At 40.8% G+C, this 21,789-nt stretch overlaps 1 protein-coding gene across 1 annotated transcript in view; it reads left to right on the forward strand.

Moving 5' to 3' along the window:
* Window positions 1–21,789, forward strand: part of kif5ab (kinesin family member 5A, b) — a 459,246-nt gene that overhangs the window by 379,690 nt on the left and 57,767 nt on the right. Inside the window, exon 24 of the mRNA XM_061937764.2 lies at window positions 6,369–6,585. Coding sequence (XP_061793748.2) covers window positions 6,369–6,585 — 217 coding nt within the window. The remainder of the gene's footprint in view (window positions 1–6,368; window positions 6,586–21,789) is intronic.

Below are 21,789 nucleotides of genomic sequence, written 5' to 3' on the forward strand. Positions count from 1 at the left end.
ACCTTTTGCAGAAATGACAGTCTCAAGTCTTTTTAAATACAATGCCAACTATCTTTGGACAGTTTCACCCGCTCCTCTTTGCAACACCTCTCAAGCTCCATCAGGTTGGATGGGCAGCATTGGTTTTCATCTCGGGTGTCTGCATTCATCTTTCCCTCTATCCTGACTCGTCTCCAAGTTCCTGTCGCCGAAAAACATCCCCGCAGCATGATGCTTCCACCACCATGCTTCACTATAGGGATGGTGCTTGGTTTGACACCTGGCATTCACACCAAAGAGTTTAATCTTTGAAAAACTGGCCAAATATAGGTGTGTGCAGTCTTTTAAGAATCATAATACATGCATTTTCAAAACCTCAAAGACGCTTAACTTGGAGAAAAAACAATACGAGTGTATAAAATAGCAAAACAAAAAAACACAAAACAGAGAAATAGCAGTTTAAAAGTACATATATGATTAAAATATAATGTGATGTGTTACTAAGTGTCAACGTTTTAAAGTCATAAGTTTGGAACAGGTGTGCTTTTTAAGTTTTCATTGAATATGATCTATTTGACAAATTTGAGTTTAAAAATGGGGTTAATCTGGGTCAAACCATTGGAGAAGCAATGCTTTAGTTCACTTATTTGATATGGTCTGCGTTTTTGGTAACCTATAATGTGATTAAGCCTGTGTTTTAGATCACTTATTGTGTGTGGTCTGCAGTGTTTATTTCAAAAGTAACTGAGTTACTAACTCAGTTACTGACACCAAAAAGTAATGCGTTACTGTGACAAGTAACTATTTAGTTACTTCTTTTTTTCTTGTTTTTTTTTAAAGTTCCCATTAATGCCCTTTTAGCCTTCATTTCAGTACTGTTATTGCACTGGAGAATAATACAATCTGTTGAACAGCGCTAGGATTTTTCAAAATGGGGTCCAGGGGACCCCATTAAGTGATAAAAATGGGGTCCCACTTTTTTGTAAGTTTTTTGAAAAAAATAAATATAAACCTATGCATTATGCTGTTGTATCTCACATTCTATATTGTGTTTTGGAAAAAGGTTGTCATAAACGTGACTTAATTCATTAAAAAAATAAATAAAAAAATAAAACAAATTTGTATACATTTATGAACATTCATTAAATTTTTTCTTTCCTTCATGGATCTAAACTTTACCGCTGCTAGTAGTTTTTTCTATGTTTTTATTTAACAAGTTGTAGGTGTATTTATTTCAGTATAAAAGTGTAGAAAGTGTTTTGCTTGGGTCATGAAATGATGATAATGGTGTGCCAGGGCATACATAAATTTTATATTAACGCTTAAATCTCTGGAGTCTACATCAACTTCAGATCTATCCCTCATTTCAAAATGTTTTAGTTTTTTTTATGTTGTTTTTTTGTTTGTTTGTTTTCCGCCCTTTTTTGTCAAACAAAACTATGTTTTTAATGGCAAACACACAAAATATGCAAAATCTTCCCCCAAAAATATTTTTCAAAGTGGAATATTTGATGTGAAGTAATGGGAACCTTGGATTGGTCAATCTTCATAATAACATTGATTTTGATTCAATATTATGTTTTGAGCAATGACAGTTTGAAATAAATTGATTAACGTGGACTTAAACAACTTGAAAAACATATTCGGGTGTTACCATTTAGTGGTCAATTGAACGGTATATGTACTGTACTGTGCAATCTACTGATGGAAGTCTCAATCAATCAATCCACTCCCTCGCTCTCTCGCTCTTTCTGTCTCTGCCCCTCCCTCGCGAATGCTGCTGCGTGCGCACAATTTGTTTTGTTTTTAACCCCTTCTTTACCCTGAACGTACATTGAAAATACACGCAACCCTAACTCAAAGTGCTGGACATTTGAAGCATTTAAGAAACTCCGCAAAAGAAGACATGTCCGGGGAAAAGAGGACGCATGGTCAGTCTAGAATATCTCCATGTTAAGAAACTCTGCTTCAGCTGCACCATGATGTCTTGTTAGTAAACACAGACACGCCCCCTCCCCTCCCCTTCCCACACCCACACCCACACCCAGACACACACACACAGCTCCTCTTCTCTTATCCCTGTTGGGACACAAGAAGAATCAGAAGGACGACACTGCAACCCTCCAATAAAACACACTCAGATCTTCTGTTTTTAGCCGATACTGCGTTATTTTACGTTATTTTTTATGTAGTAACGCATCATGTAGTAACGCATCATGTAGTAACGGTAACTGAGTTACTGAATATAAAAAATAACGCGTTAGATTACTAGTTACCGCCGAAACTAACGGCGTTACAGTAACGCGTTACAAAGAGTTAGTCCCAACACTGGTGGTCTGTGAGGAGGATACATTTGCAGGGTCACTAAGCTGCTGAGGCTGATTAGTTATTTCACTGACGTCAACCAAAACATTACCTTTTGCAGTGATTTTCAGACATGCTTTTGGAAGGAATATGGCCCCCATAAGTGCTGTGAATGTAATGTGATTATTTTCCAGAAAGAGTAAGAACCAGGGTTCGTACGGGTGTTTATAAACTTTGAAAATACTTGGATTTTAATGTTGTGCTTTCAAGGTTTGAAGAATGCTTGAATGTTGGGTGAAGTGCTTGTAAATGCTTGGAAATGTTCATCATATTTCTCGGCAGTGGAATGGAAAAAAATAAAATAAATTTCCTTAAAAATTAAAGCTCCACGCTTGATCTGTTTGCTTTGCACAAGCCCTTACATTAGGTTGTTGTCATGACAGAGCCGTATATACAGCTCTGTGTCGCCCCCAAGAGGACAGTGGTGCATCGGTCCATGTCGTTTTAATGAACATTGGATGGAAAATTACAAATACAAACTTTGGATAAAACGTGGACCAAATCCACGTGTAGCCTGCTGCAAAGTATGCAAAAAGGTAAATAATTTACACTTTTTTGACTTGTTTGCACTGTGAAGGTCATATGTAATTTGTAACCTTTTGCACAACATAGAGCTGAGTTAATGTGAATGTGTGGAAGTTGCGTCTTTGCAGTCCCACTGTCAGACACGGCACAGGATCCAAGCGTGCAGGCTTTAACAGGGTTTTAATGATCATATGTTTTTAACAACAGTTTTCTCTCGCAGAACGTGACTTTTCAGTCACGTCCGTATCCTCTCTCCCCTCCTGCTCCCGGCCGCTTACTGTTAAAGACAACAGATGATTAGATTAACACGTACCGCCCGTGAAATCTAATCACCTGCCAGCTGTGTCTTGCCGTCAGCACTGCCACGCCCCCGTCTGATGGTGCTCTGTCCTCAGCACCATGGACAGAGGCGGTGACCTTTGCTCCTGCAGACAGCGCTGGCCCCATCTCCCTCCACAGAATGATTTTGAGTTTTTATACAACATGGTTCAATGTATTTTTTTGCTCCATTATTTTGGTTGTCTACTTAACTTGTCTGACTACCTCAGTTAAAGTATTTTGTCATTTTGGTTAATTGCATTAAAATGGCTACATTATTGAACTTGTTTGTACTGTGAAGGTCATGTAATGTATGATTTGTAACCTTGTTCACAACTTAAAGCTGACTTAATATGAATGATTTTGTAGTTTTTACACAACATGGTTGCATGCATTTCTTGCTCTATTATTTTCGTTGTCTACTTAACTTGTCTGGCTACCTAAGTGAAAGCAAAAAAAGGAAACTTTTGTCTTTTTGTTAATTTCTTATCATAGCCACAGTTATAAGGCTAGAAATGCTTAATGAAAGGTGACTGAAGTGTTGTGAAACAAACAAAATATTTCCTTTGATTTATTATCCTTATATTAATGTGGATCAGTTTTGGTAATAAATGAGTGAAATTGACATTTTGAGGGTGCGTGTATTTATATCACACTATGCACTTTACAAGCACAAATGCGGTGTGAATCAATCCGTGCTGTTTGATATCATTGAGTGCTGTAAGTAAGAAAAGGAACTAGAAATTTGAAGAACAACACAAATGGAGACACGTTTGCAAACACCAATGACTTCTTCTTCTTTCGTGTAATGTCAGATGTCCAACTCGGTGTCGTAGCCATACCCGCATCCCTGGTCCCAGGTGGAAGAGGCTGGCTTCCGAGTGCGGTTCATATAAGGGGCAGATGTTGATTATATGGTCGGCGCACTCACATGCTGCACTGTCCGCCGAGCCCCACGTCTTCATTGATGACCCAAAGCGACCCACCGCACTCCTTGGACGGTTCAGCGTGATCCATTGTCGGCGTGGTAGGTCGTCTCCTCCGATGGCGCCATCTCCTGGGTCCCAAATGTAGCGGTGGACTCGGGAGTGTTCCGGCTGACTCCCATTCCTGCTTCCAAGCTGCTGCCAACCATGCACCTCTGGAGATGTCCTCAGAGGTGGAGTTGAGCATCTCTTGTCTTTCTGTCTTGCCTCTGGTGAGGGCGGTCACATTTTTTTCTCCTCCCGTCTTTTCCTTGCTTGCTCTCTTTGTCTTGTCTTGTCTAAACTTTTTTTGAAGCCTCTTTCTTTGCGCTGTCCTCCAAATCTAAACATCAGACATGGAATTGATTAGCTGGACTCTCAACTCTATTGACAAAATCTTTTTGACGAGGAAAAGAGGTTCTGGGGAGCCTGCCTGCCCTGATGGAACCATTGCTGCGGGGTACGTGAGAGATTCCTGGGACAAATGGAGAATCCCGTGCCTCTCAGTCCTTTCCATCGAGGACGTGGAAGACATCTACCTATTTGGAACCATGATCGCGGGGCACCTGCTGATTGGGCTGGGCATTGCTCTGGTGTATCGTAAAATTCGTAAGACGATGGCAGCCACTCAAGGAGCCCAAAGGCTGTTCGTCCCAATGGAAGGTTTGGGCCGGGCTGTGGGATCACAGCCTGGGGCGATTTCTGAACTGAATCATAAAATGGATCACATCATGGAGAAGCTTGCTGATAAGGAAACATTGGATATGAGAGCCAACATGGACGAATAGAACAGGCAAGCCATTGTAATGTTCAAGATTCAAGATTGTTTATTGTCATATGCACAGTTAAACAGACAGTTTGCCGTACAATGAAAATCTTACTTTGCTAGTCCACCCTTCAACAAGTCACACGGTACTTAGCTAAAATAATGTCTGTTCGAGGAAAAACAAAAATCCTTATCTACAATTTGACTCCCTCGAATGGCCTTGAGGACAAGAACAGGCTGTTCTGTAATCATCCCCTGAGGACTTTCAAAGATGGACGCTTTTGACCTCCCTCCCTCCTCAATGACACCTGGAAGTCGAACTTTGCTTGCATTGCATGCATAACGGCCCCGTGCCTATGAACACAACGCCACTACACCCAAAGACAATGGGCATATACACAAACACACTCCCCACCACCGCTTGATTCCCCTTCGGGGTGATGGGCGGCTGAGTAGCGCTTTATAGCAGCAGGCCGGCCTCCAGGGCTCCAACTCCCCCCGCCCCTATGTTGTGAATTGTGATTATATGTAACATGTTTATGGCAAATTAGGTTTTTTCCCTTTTCCCCAGCCTTTAACTGATATGTTTTACTCTTCCCCCCTTTCCCAATATCACCTTTTTCCCACCTTTTTTAAGGAGCGCCGGAAGTGGCTGATCCGTTGGCGGTCCCGTCTTGTCTCCCTGTAACGTATGTCTGCTCTTAGTGGCACTGTGCCGAAAATGTAATTTCAGTTCTTATGTGTCTTGTACATGTTAAAGAATGGACAATAGTAAAGCATCCTGAATCCTCCTTGTGCTGCCTTGTTCTAGAGGTGGCGGGACTTGAGTGTTGAACACCAATGACATTGAATAGTCACACTACTTCATTTTCTATGCCCTGTTCAGTTAATGATAACTGCTGGTTCAATGTTAGGCTTAGGTTTTAGCAGATGTTCCTTATTTTTAATACAGACAGCATTTGGTGACCTCAAAGAACAAGGCTATGGATTGATTCACACTGGTTTTCTCCTTTTGAAGGGTACTGGAAAAATTTATCTTGAAAGTCCTTAAAAAGTGCTGGAATTTGGCCATGGAAAAGGTGTACGAACCCTGAACAACATCACTGATCCAACAATGAATGGTGGCCACGCCTATTAGTAACCCATCCAGTCTCCATTTGCAGTACCTGTGTTTATTTTCTCCATGCTAGAGGCAGTTAGGCCATCAAGTCAGTTTTGTCAGTGGTTCCACTCTGCTGCATCTACTTGGCTCTGGCTGACACAAATGTTCCAGTTCACTTGTTTCTGTTCCAGGTCACTGTTAATTCTGCTTCAGTATGTACTCGTGCTGTGCCGGGGGGTGGGGGGGAACGATCATACGTCCAAACCAGGGCAGACTTTGTAATAACTGGAGGAGTTTGTTTAAATATTGGTGCAAACCAGCCAGTGAAAGTATGAATATTTGTGTGCAGCTGGTACGTGACAATGCAGACCTGCGCTGTGAGCTTCCCAAACTGGAGAAACGGCTTCGGTCTACAGCTGAGCGAGTCAAGGCGCTGGAGGGGGCGCTGAAGGAAGCCAAAGAGGGAGCCATGAAGGATCGACACCACTACCAGCGGGAGGTGGAGCGCATCAAAGACGTGATGCGCGTGCAAAATCCCTTTCGTCGCCCTTACGCTGCACACATAGGTCAGTACCTATGTTTGACTTTGTTTACACTGCAGACCTAAGTGGCCCAAATCGGATTTATTTGAGATCTGATTTTTTTCCAACTGACTATTAGACTTAGACTTAGACTTAGACTTCCTTTTTATTGTCATTCAAATTTAAACTTTACAGCACAGATAAGAACAAAATTTCGTTACATAAGCTCATGGTAGGATAAAAAAACAATAAGGTGCATATATAAATAATATATATATATATATATATATATATATATATATATATATATATATATATATATATATATATATATATATATATATAAAATAAATGAATAAATATAAATAAATAAATAGATTACTGTACAGATAAATATATTGCATTTTTTCACATGCGTCCACATTTATGGATGCATGTTATATTGTCTTTTTTATTCCAGCGAGTTAATCCATTTTGGGGGGAGTTGAGGGGATAATTTAATTATGATGCATTCAAGAGTCTTACGGCCTGAGGGAAGAAGCTGTTACAGAACCTGGAGGTTCTGCTTCAGAGGCTGCGGAACCTCTTTCTAGAGTTCAGCAGTGAAAACAGTCCTTGGTGGGGGTGGGAGGAGTCTTTGCAGATTTTCTGAGCCCTGGTCAGGCAGCGGCTTTTTGCGATCTCCCGGATAGGAGGAAGAGGAGTCTTGATTATCTTTTCCGCCGTCCTCACCACTCTCTGGAGAGACTTCCAGTCTGAGGCACTGCAGGCTCCAGTCCAGACAGAGATGCAGTTGGTATAGTGCCTCTGTAGAATGTGGTGAGAACGGGGGGAGGGAGCTGTGTTCTTTTCATCCGACGCAAAAAGTGCATGCGCTGCTGAGCTCTTTTTACAAGAGCTCCGGTGTGTAGGGAGCAGGTTATATTGTCAGTTATCTGCACCCCCAGGAACTTGGTGCTGCTTACTATCTCCACTGCTGTGCTGTTGATGTAGAGTGGAGCGTGGCTGGACTGGTGCTTTCTGAAGTCAACGATGATCTCCTTGGTCTTGTCGACGTTCAGGACCAGGTTGTTGGTTCTGCACCAGTCAACCAGATGTTTCACCTCCTCCCTGTAGTCCATGTCGTTGTTGTCACGGATGAGGCCCACTACTGTCGTGTCGTCCGCATACTTCACAATGTGGTTGGTAGTGGACCTGAGTGACTTAATGACTAAGTGAAGCGTGATTTTCATCAGACTCCAGTATAACAGGCCCCAATGTGGCCTCGACGTCACTTTTCATGCGCACTTCAATAAAGTAAAAACAAAGGAAGTTGACCGGGGGGGAAGTCGCTACTACTACAAAATAAAAAAAGAAGTTGCAACACCTTAAAAATGAGTGTTTGGAAATGAGTTTATTTTGGTCATATAATCCAGTGTTTTTCAACCTTTTTTGAGCCAAGGCACATTTTTTGCGTTGAAAAAATCCGGAGGCACACCACCAGCAGAAATCATTAAAAAAGAAACAAAACTCAGTTGACAGTAAAAAGTCGTTGTTGCAATTGTTGGATATGACTTTAAACCATAACCAAGCATGCATCACTATAGCTCTTGTCTCATAGTTGGTGTACTGTCACCACCTGTCACATCACCCCCTGACTTATTTGGACTTTTTTTGCTGTTTTCCTGTGTGTAGTGTTTTAGTTCTTGTCTTGCACTCCTATTTTGGTGGCTTTTTTTCTTTTTTTTGTATTTTCCCATAGCAGTTTCATGTGTCCGTTTGAGCGATATTTCCCGCATCTACTTTGTTTTAGCAATCAAGGATATTTCAGTTGTTTTTATCCTTCTTTGTGGGGACATTGTTGATTGTCATGTCATGTTCGGATGTACATTGTGGACGCCGTCTTTGCGCCACAGTAAGTCTTTGCTGTCGTCCAGCATTCTGTTTTTGTTTACTTTGTAGCCAGTTCAGTTTTAGTTTCGTTCTGCATAGTCTTCCCTAAGCTTCAATGCCTTTTCTTAGGGGCACTCACATTTTGTTTATTTTTGGTTTTAAGCATTAGACACCTTTTTACCTGCACCCTGCCTCCCGCTGTTTCCCACATCTCCAAAGCAATTAGCTACCGGCTGTGTGATCAATTTAACAGTACAGATTATACGTATTTAACAATCATACACATTTACACACAAAAAGAAAAGAAAAAGAATGACCGAAAAGGAATAGGCTGAAGCCAAGGCTTATATTTGCCTATCCAGTGCATTCACTGTAAATAAGATTACCTGGAACATCAACGTTCAAAAAATTAAATGGGATGAAAGTAATTGTTACAATATTTTATCATTTTCTATTATTTCACCTTTCAAGGCTTTCTTAAACCTTAACAAAGAACCGGGTACCTACTCAGTGGCCTTGTGGTTAGAGTGTCCGCCCTGAGATGGGTAGGTTGTGAGTTCAAACCCCGGCCGAGTCACACCAAAGACTAAAAAAATGGGACCCATTACCTCCCTGCTTGGTACTCAGCATCAAGGGTTGGAATTGGGGCTTAAATCACCAAAAATGATTATCGGGCGTGGCCAGCGCTGCTGCTCACTGCTCCCCTCACCTCCCAGGGAGTGAACAAGGGGATGGGTCGAATGCAGAGGACACATTTCACCACACCGAGTGTGTGTGTGACTATCATTGGTACTTTAACTTTAACTTAACTTAACATGTCCTCAACTCATCACTGAGCTTGTTCCACCATTTAACTCCTAAAACTGAAATGCATTTGTGTTTTGTATTCATTCTTACTTTACCTATTTCAAAAATCAATATCCCCCGTAATATATAGTTGTCTCCTCTTTATTTAAATAACCTAAGAATACAAGCTGGAAGGTTGTTGTTCTTTACTCCAAACATAATTTCTAGGGATGTCCGATAATATCGGACTGCCGATAAATGCTTTAAAATGTAATATCGGAAATTATTGATATCGGTTTCAAAATTATCGGTATCGGTTTCAAAAAGTAAAATTCATGACTTTTTAAAACGCCGCTATGTACACGGACGTAGGGAGAGGTACAGAGCGGCAATAAACCTTAAAGGCACTGCCTTTGCGTGCCGGCCCAGTCACATAATATCTACGGCTTTTCACACACACAAGCGAATGCAACTCATACTTGATCAACAGCCATGCAGGTCACACTGAGGGTGGCCGTATAAACAACTTTAAAAATGTTACAAATATGCGCCACACTGTGAACCCACACCAAACAAGAATGACAAAGACATTTCGGGAGAACATCCGCACTGTAACACAACATAAACACAACAGAACAAATACCCAGAACCCCTTGCGCATTAACTCTTCCGGGACGCTACAATATACACACCCCCGCTACCCCCTACCCCTAAAACCCGCCCCTCCCAACCCCGCTCACCTCAACCTTATCATGCTCTTTCAGGGAGAGCATGTCCCAAATTCCAAGCTGCTGTTTTGAGGCATGTTAAAAAAAATAATGCACTTTGTGACTTCAATAATAAATATGGCAGTGCCATGTTGGCATTTTTTTTCCCCATAACTTGAGTTGATTTATTTTGGAAAACCTTGTTACATTGTTTAATGCATCCAGCGGGGCATCACAACAAAATTAGGCATAATGATGTGTTAATTCCACGACTGTATATATCGGTAACGGTTGATATCAGAATCGGTAATTAAGAGTTGGATAATATCGGAATATCGGATATCGGCAAAAAGGCCATTATCGGACATCTCTAATAATTTCTATTGTTTTTAAAAACACCATATCTGAAAATTTTAACACATTAGAACTTAGAAATAATGGATTGGTAGGTTCGTACTAGCACGCTTTGTGTATTATTCTAATGACCCTTTTTTGAAGTTTAATTATTGGGTCTTTTGTTTTTTACGTGAAAGTAAATGAAAGTAATATAAGGTATGAATGGATGTATATAGTGTAATATATTTGGGAGAGTTGTAATCTTTTAATGGCTGTTAAGTCGAGGAGACACGGACATCAGCGTGAATCTAAGCAAACGTGCCACAGAGTCAATGCCGTTCTTTCAATAATCGCTATTTCTTCTGAAAGAAAATATACAGTACAGGCCAACAGTTTGGACACATCTTCTCATTCAATGTGTTTTCTTTATTTTCATGACTGTTTACATTGTAGATTGTCACTGAAGGCATCAAAACTATGAATAAACATGTGGATTTATGTAAAAAAGGTGAAATAACCAAAAACATGTTTTATACAAACCCCGTTTCCATATGAGTTGGGAAATTGTGTTAGATGTAAATATAAACGGAATACAATGATTTGCAAATACTTTTCAACCCATATTCAATTGAATGCACTACAAAGACAAGATATTTGATGTTCAAACTCATAAACTTTTTTTTTTTTGGAAATAATAATTAACTTAGAATTTCATGGCTGCAACACGTGCCAAAGTAGTTGGGAAAGGGCATGTTCACCACTGTGTTACATGGCCTTTCCTTTTAAGAACACTCAGTAAACGTTTGGGAACTGAGGAGACACATTTTTTAAGCTTCTCAGGTGGAATTATTTCCCATTCTTGCTTGATGTACAGCTTAAGTTGTTCAACAACAGTCTCCGTTGTGGTATTTTAGGCTTCATAATGCGCCACACATTTTCAATGGGAGACAAGTCTGGACTACAGGCAGGCCAGTCTAGTACCCGCACTCTGTTGCTATGAAGCCACGTTGATGTAACTTGGCATTGTCTTGCTGAAATAAGCAGGGGCGTCCATGGTAACGTTGCTTGGATGGCAACATATATTGCTCCAAAACCTGTATGTACCTTTCAGCATTAATGGCGCTTTCACAGATGTGTAAGTTACCCAGGTCTTGGGCACTAATACACGCCCATACCATCACAGATGCTGGCTTTTCAATTTTGCGCCTATAACAATCCGGATGGTTCTTTTCCTCTTTGGTCCGGAGGACACAACGTCCACAGTTTCCAAAAACAATTTGAAATGTGGACTCGTCAGACCACAGAACACTTTTCCACTTTGTATCAGTCCATCTTAGATGAGCTCAGGCCCAGCAAAGCCGTAGCTGTAGTTACTGACAGCGGGTTTCTGAAGTGTTCCTGAGCCCATGTGGTGATATCCTTTACACACCGATGTCGCTTGTTGATGCAGTACAGCCTGAGGGATCGAAGATCACGGGCTTAGCTGCTTACGTGCAGTGATTTCTCCAGATTCTCTGAACCCTTTAAAGATATTACGGACCGTAGATGGTGAAATCCCTAAATTCCTTGCAATAGCTGCTTGAGAAAGTTTTTTCTTAAACTGTTCAACAATTTGCTCACGCATTTGTTGACAAAGTGGTGACCCTCGCCCCATCCTTGTTTGTGAATGGAATTCATTTTTATACCCAATCATGACACCCACCTGTTCCCAATGTGCCTGTTCACCTGTGGGATGTTCCAAATAAGTGTTTGATGAGCATTCCTCAACTTTATCAGTATTTATTGCCACCTTTCCCAACTTTTTTGTCACGTGTTGCTGGCATCAAATTCTAAAGTTAATGATTATTTGCAAAAAAAAAAAGTTTGTCAGTTTGAACATCAAATATTTTGTCTTTGTAGTGCATTCAACTGAATATGGGTTGTGTTAGATGTTTATATTTACATCTAACACAATTTCCCAACTCATATGGAAACAGGGTTTGTATTCTAGTTTCTTCAAAATAGCCACCCTTTGCTCTGTTTACTGATTTTGCACACTCTTGGCATTCTCTCCATGAGCTTCAAGCACACCTGTGAAATAAAAATAAAAATGCAGGTGACTACCTCTTGAAGCTCATGGAGAGACAAGTCTATTTACATCTACAAATACCTACTCTGTCATTTAAAATGTGTTGCCACGGTGGCGCATGTCGGCTGTTGGCGTGAGCCCGGGATGCGGAGACAAGAGACGACGTACAGGTAAAATGGTATTAGAATTGTAGTCAGAAGGCGGCACCAGTTGAAATATAAAAACACAAGCTTGCAGTAAGGCGTAAAAAGACGAAAAACACTTGCGTGCAACACAAAACAATGCAGCAGCCTCGTCTGAGAAGCGAGGCTGGCAAGTAAACCCTTCTGGTTATTGATCAGAGGCAGGTGGTTCTCCTAAAGTGAGGCAAATGTGTAGCTCAGTGCTCAATACAAGACGTGTCAACATAGGAGAGAGTGTACAGAAATCAGCAAATACAGAAAAAACATAAGGAAATAATGAGTAGTGTGACATTTGTATTGTAATAAAAAAAGACAAGCCCAGCAGGCACAGGCATACTTGCCAACCCTCCCGATTTTCCCGGGAGACTCCTGAATTTCAGTTCCCCTCCCGAAAATCTCCCGGGGCAACCATTCTCCCGAATTTCTCCCGATTTCCACCCGGACAACAATATTGGGGGCGTGCCTTAAAGGCACTGCCTTTAGCGTCCTCTCTCACCTGAAAAGGAGACTATTATATATGTCTCTGTTATCCATAGGTTTATCTATAACCCATAGAGTAGGCAGGCACGGAGCTATTTCTCAGCGTGTGTTTATTCCAGCCGGCACGTTAATACACTGACACACAACATCCGGATTCCCATCATGCATTGCTTCAAAACTACAGCAAGTAGTAATGTCCAAAAACATAACAGAGACACAGCAGAAGAACGAAGAAGAGACATGGCGACGACGAGTAAGAAGAAGACGTACGCTTGCAAGTTCCAAAATGATTGGAAAAATGTATTTCAGTTCATCCAGGACAGCTCGAAGGGGAAGGGGTATGCTGCCTGCACATTTTGTAGATCAGACTTCTCCATTGAACACGGTGGCCGAACGGATATGCTCATTCATGAACGGATTATTTATGTATATATATATATATATATATATATATATATATATATATATATATATATATATATATATACAAACCCCGTTTCCATATGAGTTGGGAAATTGTGTTAGATGTAAATATAAACGGAATACAATGATTTGCAAATCATTTTCAACCCATATTCAGTTGAATATGCTACAAAGACAACATATTTGATGTTCAAACTGATAAACATTTTTTTTTTTTTGCAAATAATCATTAACTTTAGAATTTGATGCCAGCAACACGTGACAAAGAAGTTGGGAAAGGTGGCAATAAATACTGATAAAGTTGAGGAATGCTCATCAAACACTTATTTGGAACATCCCACAGGTGTGCAGGCTAATTGGGAACAGGTGGGTGCCATGGTTGGGTGTAAAAACAGCTTCCCAAAAAAATGCTCAGTCTTTCACAAGAAAGGATGGGGCGAGGTACACCCCTTTGTCCACAACTGCATGAGCAAATAGTCAAACAGTTTAAGAACAAATGTTTGTCAAAGTACAATTGCAAGAAATTTAGGGATTTCAACATCTACGGTCCATAATATAATCAAAAGGTTCAGAGAATCTGGAGAAATCACTCCACGTAAGCGGCATGGCCGGAAACCAACATTGAATGACCGTGACCTTCGATCCCTCAGACGGCACTGTGTCAAAAACCGACATCAATCTCTAAAGGATATCACCACATGGGCTCAGAAACACTTCAGAAAACCACTGTCACTAAATACAGTTGGTCGCTACATCTATAAGTGCAAGTTAAAGCTCTACTATGCAAAGCGAAAGCCATTTATCAACAACATCCAGAAACGCCGCCGGCTTCTCTGGGCCCGAGATCATCTAAGATGGACTCATGCAAAGTGGAAAAGTGTTCTGTGGTCTGACGAGTCCACATTTCAAAATGTTTTTGGAAATATTTGACATGGTGTCATCTGGACCAAAGGGGAAGCGAACCATCCAGACTGTTATCGACGCAAAGTTCAAAAGCCAGCATCTGTGATGGTATGGGGGTGCATTAGTGCCCAATGCATGGGCAACTTACACATCTGTGAAGGCACCATTAATGCTGAAAGGTACATACAGGTTTTGGAACAACATATGCTGCCATCTAAGCGCCGTCTTTTTCATGGACGCAAGTATGGGCACAAGACATTGATGCAACATTATTTATACGTACATGTCCTTTAAAACTGACTTCTAAACAAGGTTGCAAAATAGTTGTGTTTGTAAATTGAACGTTGATGTCTAACGTTGGATCCATGTTGTTGGCTGGGAAATGACCACATTTCAAAGGTCAACTCAATGTCACAACCTGACAGTGAATGAACGTTGTCAAAAAGTATGTTTCAATGTTGTATTTGTGTTGTAAAATATTGGTTGGGAAATGACCAAAAGTCAATGGTCAAATCAACGTCAGAACCCAACATTGATTAAACGTTGTCAAAAAGCATGTTGTTTCAACGTTAGGTTTGAGTTGCTTAACGTCAGGACCTAATTCAACAAGTTCTCAACGTTGTTTTAATCATAGGCGCCGATCCCGTGGGTGCTTCGGGGCCCTAGCACCCACGTGGGATTGATGGCGACTTTCAATCTTTAAAGTAATTTTTGAAAAATCAGTCTTGTCGTCGTTAATTTTGTGGCGAGCATGATACCTTTTGCATCATAAAGTAATCATTAATCATATAGTATATATTTAACAAAGCATTACCAAGATTTCGTTGTGCCCGTTAATGAACCAATGATACAACCATCTTGACTTTGAGCGAATGAAGTCCATACTTAGTCAACAGCCATACATGTCACACTAAGGGCGGCAGTATGAACAATGCCAACACTGTCATAAATATGTGCCATATAGTGAAACCACACTAAACAATACTGTCATAAACATGTGCCATTTTAGTAAAGCCACACTAAACAACACTGTCATAAACATGTGCCATTTTAGTGAAGCCACACTAAACAACACTGTCAAAAACATGTGCCATATAGTGAAGCCACACTAAACAACACTGTCATAAACATGTGCCATATAGTGAAGCCACACTAAACAACACTGTCATAAACATGTGCCATATAGTGAAACCACACTAAACAACAATGACAAACACATTTTGGAAGAATATTTGCACCGCAAAACAACATAAACACTACAGAACAAATTCCCAGAATTCCCTGCAGCACCAACTCTTCCGGGATGCTACAATATAAACAAACGCCATTGGTGGATCTACACCTGACATCCACTGTAATGATACCACGTACAATAGCGTATCTAGTCGATACTACTATGATAACGTCGACATTTTTTAACATGACAAAATCTTCTTTCATTTTTTTTAAATGTATATTATGTTTATATACTCAGGAAATACGTCCCTGGACACATGAGGACTTTGAATATGACCAATGTATGATCCTGTAACTACTTGGTATCGGATTGATGCCCACATTTGTGGTATCATCCAAAACTAATGTAACGTATCAAACAAGAGAAAAATAAGTGATTATTACATTTTAACAGAAGTGTAGATAGAACATGTTGAAACAGAAAACAAGCAGATATTAAGAGTAAATGAACAAGTAGATTAATAATTCATTTTCTACCACTTGTCTTTAATAATGTAGACAAAATAATAGGTAGATAAATGACACAATATGTTACTGCATGCGTCAGCAGACTAATTAGGAGCCTTTGTTTGTTTACTTACTACTAAAAGACAAGTTGTCTAGTATGTTCATTATTTTCTTTAAGGACTAAATTCCAATAATAAACATATGTTTAATGTACTATAAGATTATTTTCTTAAAATAAAGCCAATAATGACATTTATTGTAGTCCTTTATTTAGAAAAGTACCGAAAAGTACCAAAATACTTTTGGTACCGGTATCGGTACCAAAATATTTGTATCGGGACAACACTAATACACACAGACCGAGCACCCACTGGCAGAAATGTAGATCGGCGCCTATGGTTTTAATGTCTTGTGCCTGTTAGGAGCTGTTTGCTTTTCGCCTGGTGGGGCACCACTTTTCTTAATACAAAATCCAAACACCACATATTTCATGCTGCTAAAAGTCTTCGCACGTTAGTTCATATCAGAGTTATGTACAATACAACTTACAGGAGAATAGCACTCTAATTCATTTATCCAGCACTCTTTAAAGAAGGATGCAGACAGATGACCTGCAGTTGGTCATGTAGGTTTTATTAAAGCAGTATTTTTCAACCTTTTTTGAGCCAAGGCACATTTTTTGCGTTGAAAAAATGCGGAGGCACACCACCAGCAGAAATTATTAAAACACGAAACTCAGTTGACAGTAAAAAGTTGTTGTCGCAATTGTTGGATATGACTTTAAACCATAACCAAGCATGCATCACTATAGCTCTTGTCTCAAAGTAGGTGTACTGTCACCACCTGTCACATCACGTCGTGACTTATTTTGACTTTTTTGCTGTTTTCCTGTGTATCGTGTTTTAGTTCTTGTCTTGCGCTCCTATTTTGGTGGCTTTTTCTCTTTTTTTGGTATTTTCCTGTAGCAGTTTCATGTCTTCCTTTGAGCGATATTTCCCGCACCTGCTTTGTTTTAGCAATCAAGAATAGTTCAGTTGTTTTTATCCTTCTTTGTGGGGACATTGTTGATTGTCATGTCTTGTTCGGATGTACATTGTGGACGCCGTCTTTGCTCCACAGTAAGTCTTTGCTGTCGTCCAGCATTCTGTTTTTGTTTACTTTGTAGCCAGTTCAGTTTTAGTTTCGTTCTGCATAGTCTTCCCTAAGCTTCAATGCCTTTTCTTAGGGGCACTCACCTTTTGTTTATTTTTGGTTTAAAGGCCTACTGAAATGCGATTTTCTTATTTAAATGGGGATAGCAGGTCCATTCTATGTGTCATACTTGATCATTTCGCAATAATGCCATATGTTTGCTGAAAGGATTTAGTAGAGAACATCGACGATAAAGTTCGCAACTTTTGGTCGCTGATAAAAAAGCCTTGCCTGTACCGGAAGTAGCAGACGATATGCGCGTGACGTCACAGGTTGTGGAGCTCCTCACATCCGCACATTGTTTACAATCATGGCCACCAGCAGCGAGAGCGATTCGGACAGAGAAAGCGACGATTTCCCCATTAATTTGAGCGAGGATGAAAGATTTGTGGATGAAGAAAGTGAGAGTGAAGGACTAGAGGGCAGTGGGAGTGATTCAGATAGGGAAGATGCTGTGAGAGGCGGGTGGCACCTGATATTCAGCTGGGAATGACTAAAACAGTAAATAAACACAAGACATATATATACTCTATATGCCACAAATTAATCCCGCATAACAAACACCTCCCCCCTCCCGTCCATATAACCCGCCAATACAACTCAAACACCTGCACAACACATTCAATCCCACAGCCCAAAGTACCGTTCACCTCCCCAAAGTTCATACAGCACATATATTTCCCCAAAGTCCCCAAAGTTACGTACGTGACATGCACATAGCGGCACGCACGTATGGGCAAGCGATCAAATGTTTGGAAGCCGCAGCTGCATGCGTACTCACGGTACGGCGTCTGCGCATCCAACTCAAAGTCCTCCTGGTAAGAGTCTCTATTGTCCCAGTTCTCCACAGGCCAATGGTAAAGCTTGACTGTCATCTTCCGGGAATGTAAACAATGAAACACCGGCTGTCTTATTCGGCACAACAGTCAGGGGGTGTATTCTACGGCGGGGGTGCGTTATCCGGCACAACACCTGCCGCAATACACCGCTTCCCACCTACAGCTTTCTTCTTTGCTGTCTCCATTGTTCATTGAACAAATTGCAAAAGATTCACCAACACAGATGTCCAGAATACTGTGGAATTTTGCGATGAAAACAGACGACTTAATAGCTGGCCACCGTGCTGTCCCAAAATGTCCTCTACAATCCGTGACGTCACGCGCAGGCGTCATCATACCGAGACGTTTTCAGCAAGATATTTCGCGCGAAATTTAAAATTGCACTTTAGTAAGCTAACCCGGTCGTATTGGCATGTGTTGCAATGTTAAGATTTCATCATTGATATATAAACTATCAGACTGTGTGGTCGGTAGTAGTGGGTAGACTGTGTGGTTGGTAACAGTGGGTTTCAGTAGGCCTTTAAGCATTAGACACCTTTTTACCTTCACACTGCCTCCCGCTGTTTCCGACATCTACACAGCAATTATCTACCGGCTGCCACCTACTGATATGGAAGAGTGTTACACGGTTACTCCGCCGAGCTCTAGACAGCACCGACACTCAACAACAACACATCATTTGCAGACTATAATTACTGGTTTGCAAAAAATATTTTTAACCCAAATAGGTGAAATTAGATAATCTCCCACGGCACACCAGACTGTATCTCACGGCACAGTGGTTGAAAAACACTTTATCAAAGACACAATTTAGAAAATGTAGCTCCTAACTTTGAGCAGGCTGTCTGTGTGTTTCATCACCTACGCATGTGATAATTGCCCTGGCGTTGCAGCGTGAGAACGTCTCACATGGCGCAACCCTCCCCTCATGTCTCTGCCCTTCTTTCACCTCCTTCCCCTCACTAAAATGTGTGCTCCAGTCTGCTCTGCTCATTTCCTCTCACATGGTTTGAGCACATATTCCGGTTGATTTTTACCCTGAGTCCGGCTAGGTGAGTGAAGACTGTGTGTAGAATGCACTGTCCACCTGAGAAGACCTGATAAGAGATAATACAGTATCATCTGCTGACGGATGCTACCTGGTGGTTGTTTGAGCACACTGCAGTTAGTCCTGGATAGACCCACTTCCTAATCATTAGGGCAGGGTTTTTCAACCACTGTGCCGTGAGATACAGTCTGGTGTGCCGTAGGAGATTATCTAATTTCACTTTATTTGGGTTAAAAATATTTTTTTCAAACCAGTAATTATAGTCTGCAAATAATGTGCCGTTGTTGAGTGTCGGTGCTGTCTAGAGCTCGGCAGAGTAACCATGTTATACCATGCCATATCAGTAGGTGGCAGCAGGTAGCTAATCAATTGCTTTGTAGATGTCGAGAACACGTCGTGTGGGACGACAATGGTTTGTCGTGATCACAATAAGCAGGCGACAGCGGGAGGCAGTGTGAAGGTAAAAAGGTGTCTAATGCTTAACCCAGTGGTTCTTAACCTTGTTGGAGGTACCGAACCCCACCAGTTTCATATGCGCATTCACCGAACCCTTCTTTAGTGAAAAATAAAATGTGTTTTTTTTTTTCAAATTCAAGACAAAGTTATATGTTTTTGGTAACACTTTAGTATGGGGAACACATTCTAAGTAACAAAGACTTAATTTTAGAGTTTTTTGGACACTAGGGGAAAATATTCGAAGTAACAAAGACTTAATTTAGAGTTATTTGGTTAGGGTTAGAGGGTTAGGGTTATAATAAGGCTATGCCGAATAAGGCATTAATAAGTACTATATTTTTCGGACAATAAGTCGCAGTTTTTTTCATAGTTTGGCCGGGGGTGCGACTTATACTCAGGAGCGACTTATGTGTGGAATTATTAACACATTACCGTAAAATATCAAATAATATTATTTAGCTCATTCACGTAAGAGACTAGACGTATAAGATTTCGTGGGATTTAGCGATTAGGAGTGACAGATTGTTTGGTAAACATATAGCATGTTCTATATGTTATAGTTATTTGAATGACTCTTACCATAATATGTTACGTTAACATACCAGGCACGTTCTCAGTTGGTTATTTATGCCTCATATAACGTACACTTATTCAGCCTGTTGTTCACTATTCTTTATTTATTTTAAATTGCCTTTTAAATGTCTATTCTTGGTGTTGGGTTTTATCAAATAAATGTCCCCAAAAAATGCGACTTATACTCCAGTGCGACTTATGTATGTTTTTTTCCTTCTTTATTATGCATTTTCGGCCGGTGCGACTTATACTCCGAAAACTATGGTACTTAATAATGACTAGTTAAGAGCCAATATGTTACTAATTTGCCAGTTAATAAGCAACAAATTAATGGTGAATATGTTCCCCATACTAAAGTGTTACCATGTTTTTTTACTGGTGCACAAAACGAACCGTGCATGAACATCACCTTGTTCAAAGAACAAAACCAACAGTGCATTAACTCACAACAAATTACACACCTGCAAATCAGTCTGACTTTTGCTGTTGCCGTATCCGTAATCCGCCGATAGGGAGAAGTTTTTATTTACACGATGACTAGGGTGTGTCTTGACCTCCGCCGAACCCCTGAGCACGACTCACCGAACCCCTAGGGTTCCATCGAACTCAGGTTAAGAACCACTGGCTTAACCCTTGTGTGGTGTTCGGGTCTGTGTGACCCGTTTTCATTTTTTATTCAAAGAAAAATTATACAATTAATTAATTTTTCAAACTGAGACTCACTGACTTTGGCTCATTTTCTGTGAAGAACATATATCAGAATACATATTTAATGACCACACACCATACACCCCCCCCCTACACATTTCTATTACATATAAGACCCGGGGTAATAGAAGTGTGGAAATTGATGTTCTGTGTACCACACACACACACACACACACACACACACACACAGAGCAGGCCGAGACAGGAGGAGGACAGAGTGTAGGTACACAGAACATGAGAGGGTCAAATGTGCGAGAAAATGAGAGCAGACAGTGTTGACAAACAATGTTGCAAAGTTGTGTGGGAACCGCAGGTGCAGAAACACAAAAGAAGAATCCCTGTGGGATGCAGAAATTTACCGTGCAACGTTCATATTGTTGTGACTCAGCCAGCGTTTGTGGGTCTGATGGGCCCGTTGCATTTTGTGGCTTTTAATGCCTCACAATCAAACACTTTTATGTTAAAATACTGAACAGATGTTTACCTTATCCCAATAAACATCTGTGGCTTAGGTGCTCTCAAAATGCAACGGGCCCATCAGACCCACAAACGCTGGCTGAGTCACAACAATATGAACATTACACAAGGGTTAAACCAAAAATAAGCAAAAGGTGACTGCCGCTAAGAAAAGGCATTGAAGCTTAGGGATGGCTATTGTTGCGTTTTGGACCAGTTGTTCCTCCCAGGGAATTCAAGTCACAAGTCGCTCCCAAGCTCTTTACGACACTTAAAGCTGAGTTGAAAAACCACCAGAGACAGAATAGGTATTTTGTAATATATTGGCAAAGCTTTGCAGATATATTTTTTGAGACCAGTCCAGCATAGAACATTCTATCGCGCCGCCAAAATGGTCTGTCCCCCGAAAAACCCTCTCCCCCCTTAAGTCCCTGGCAGTCCTCCGTCTCTAGCCAAAACAAATGCTTATTATCGCTCCTTCTTACATTCCAAAGAATTCAAGGTTAACACACACAGTTTACTTGCAGACAGAGCAGCA

Source organism: Nerophis lumbriciformis, linkage group LG03 (assembly GCF_033978685.3).
Source record: "Nerophis lumbriciformis linkage group LG03, RoL_Nlum_v2.1, whole genome shotgun sequence".
Taxonomy (NCBI): domain Eukaryota; kingdom Metazoa; phylum Chordata; class Actinopteri; order Syngnathiformes; family Syngnathidae; genus Nerophis; species Nerophis lumbriciformis.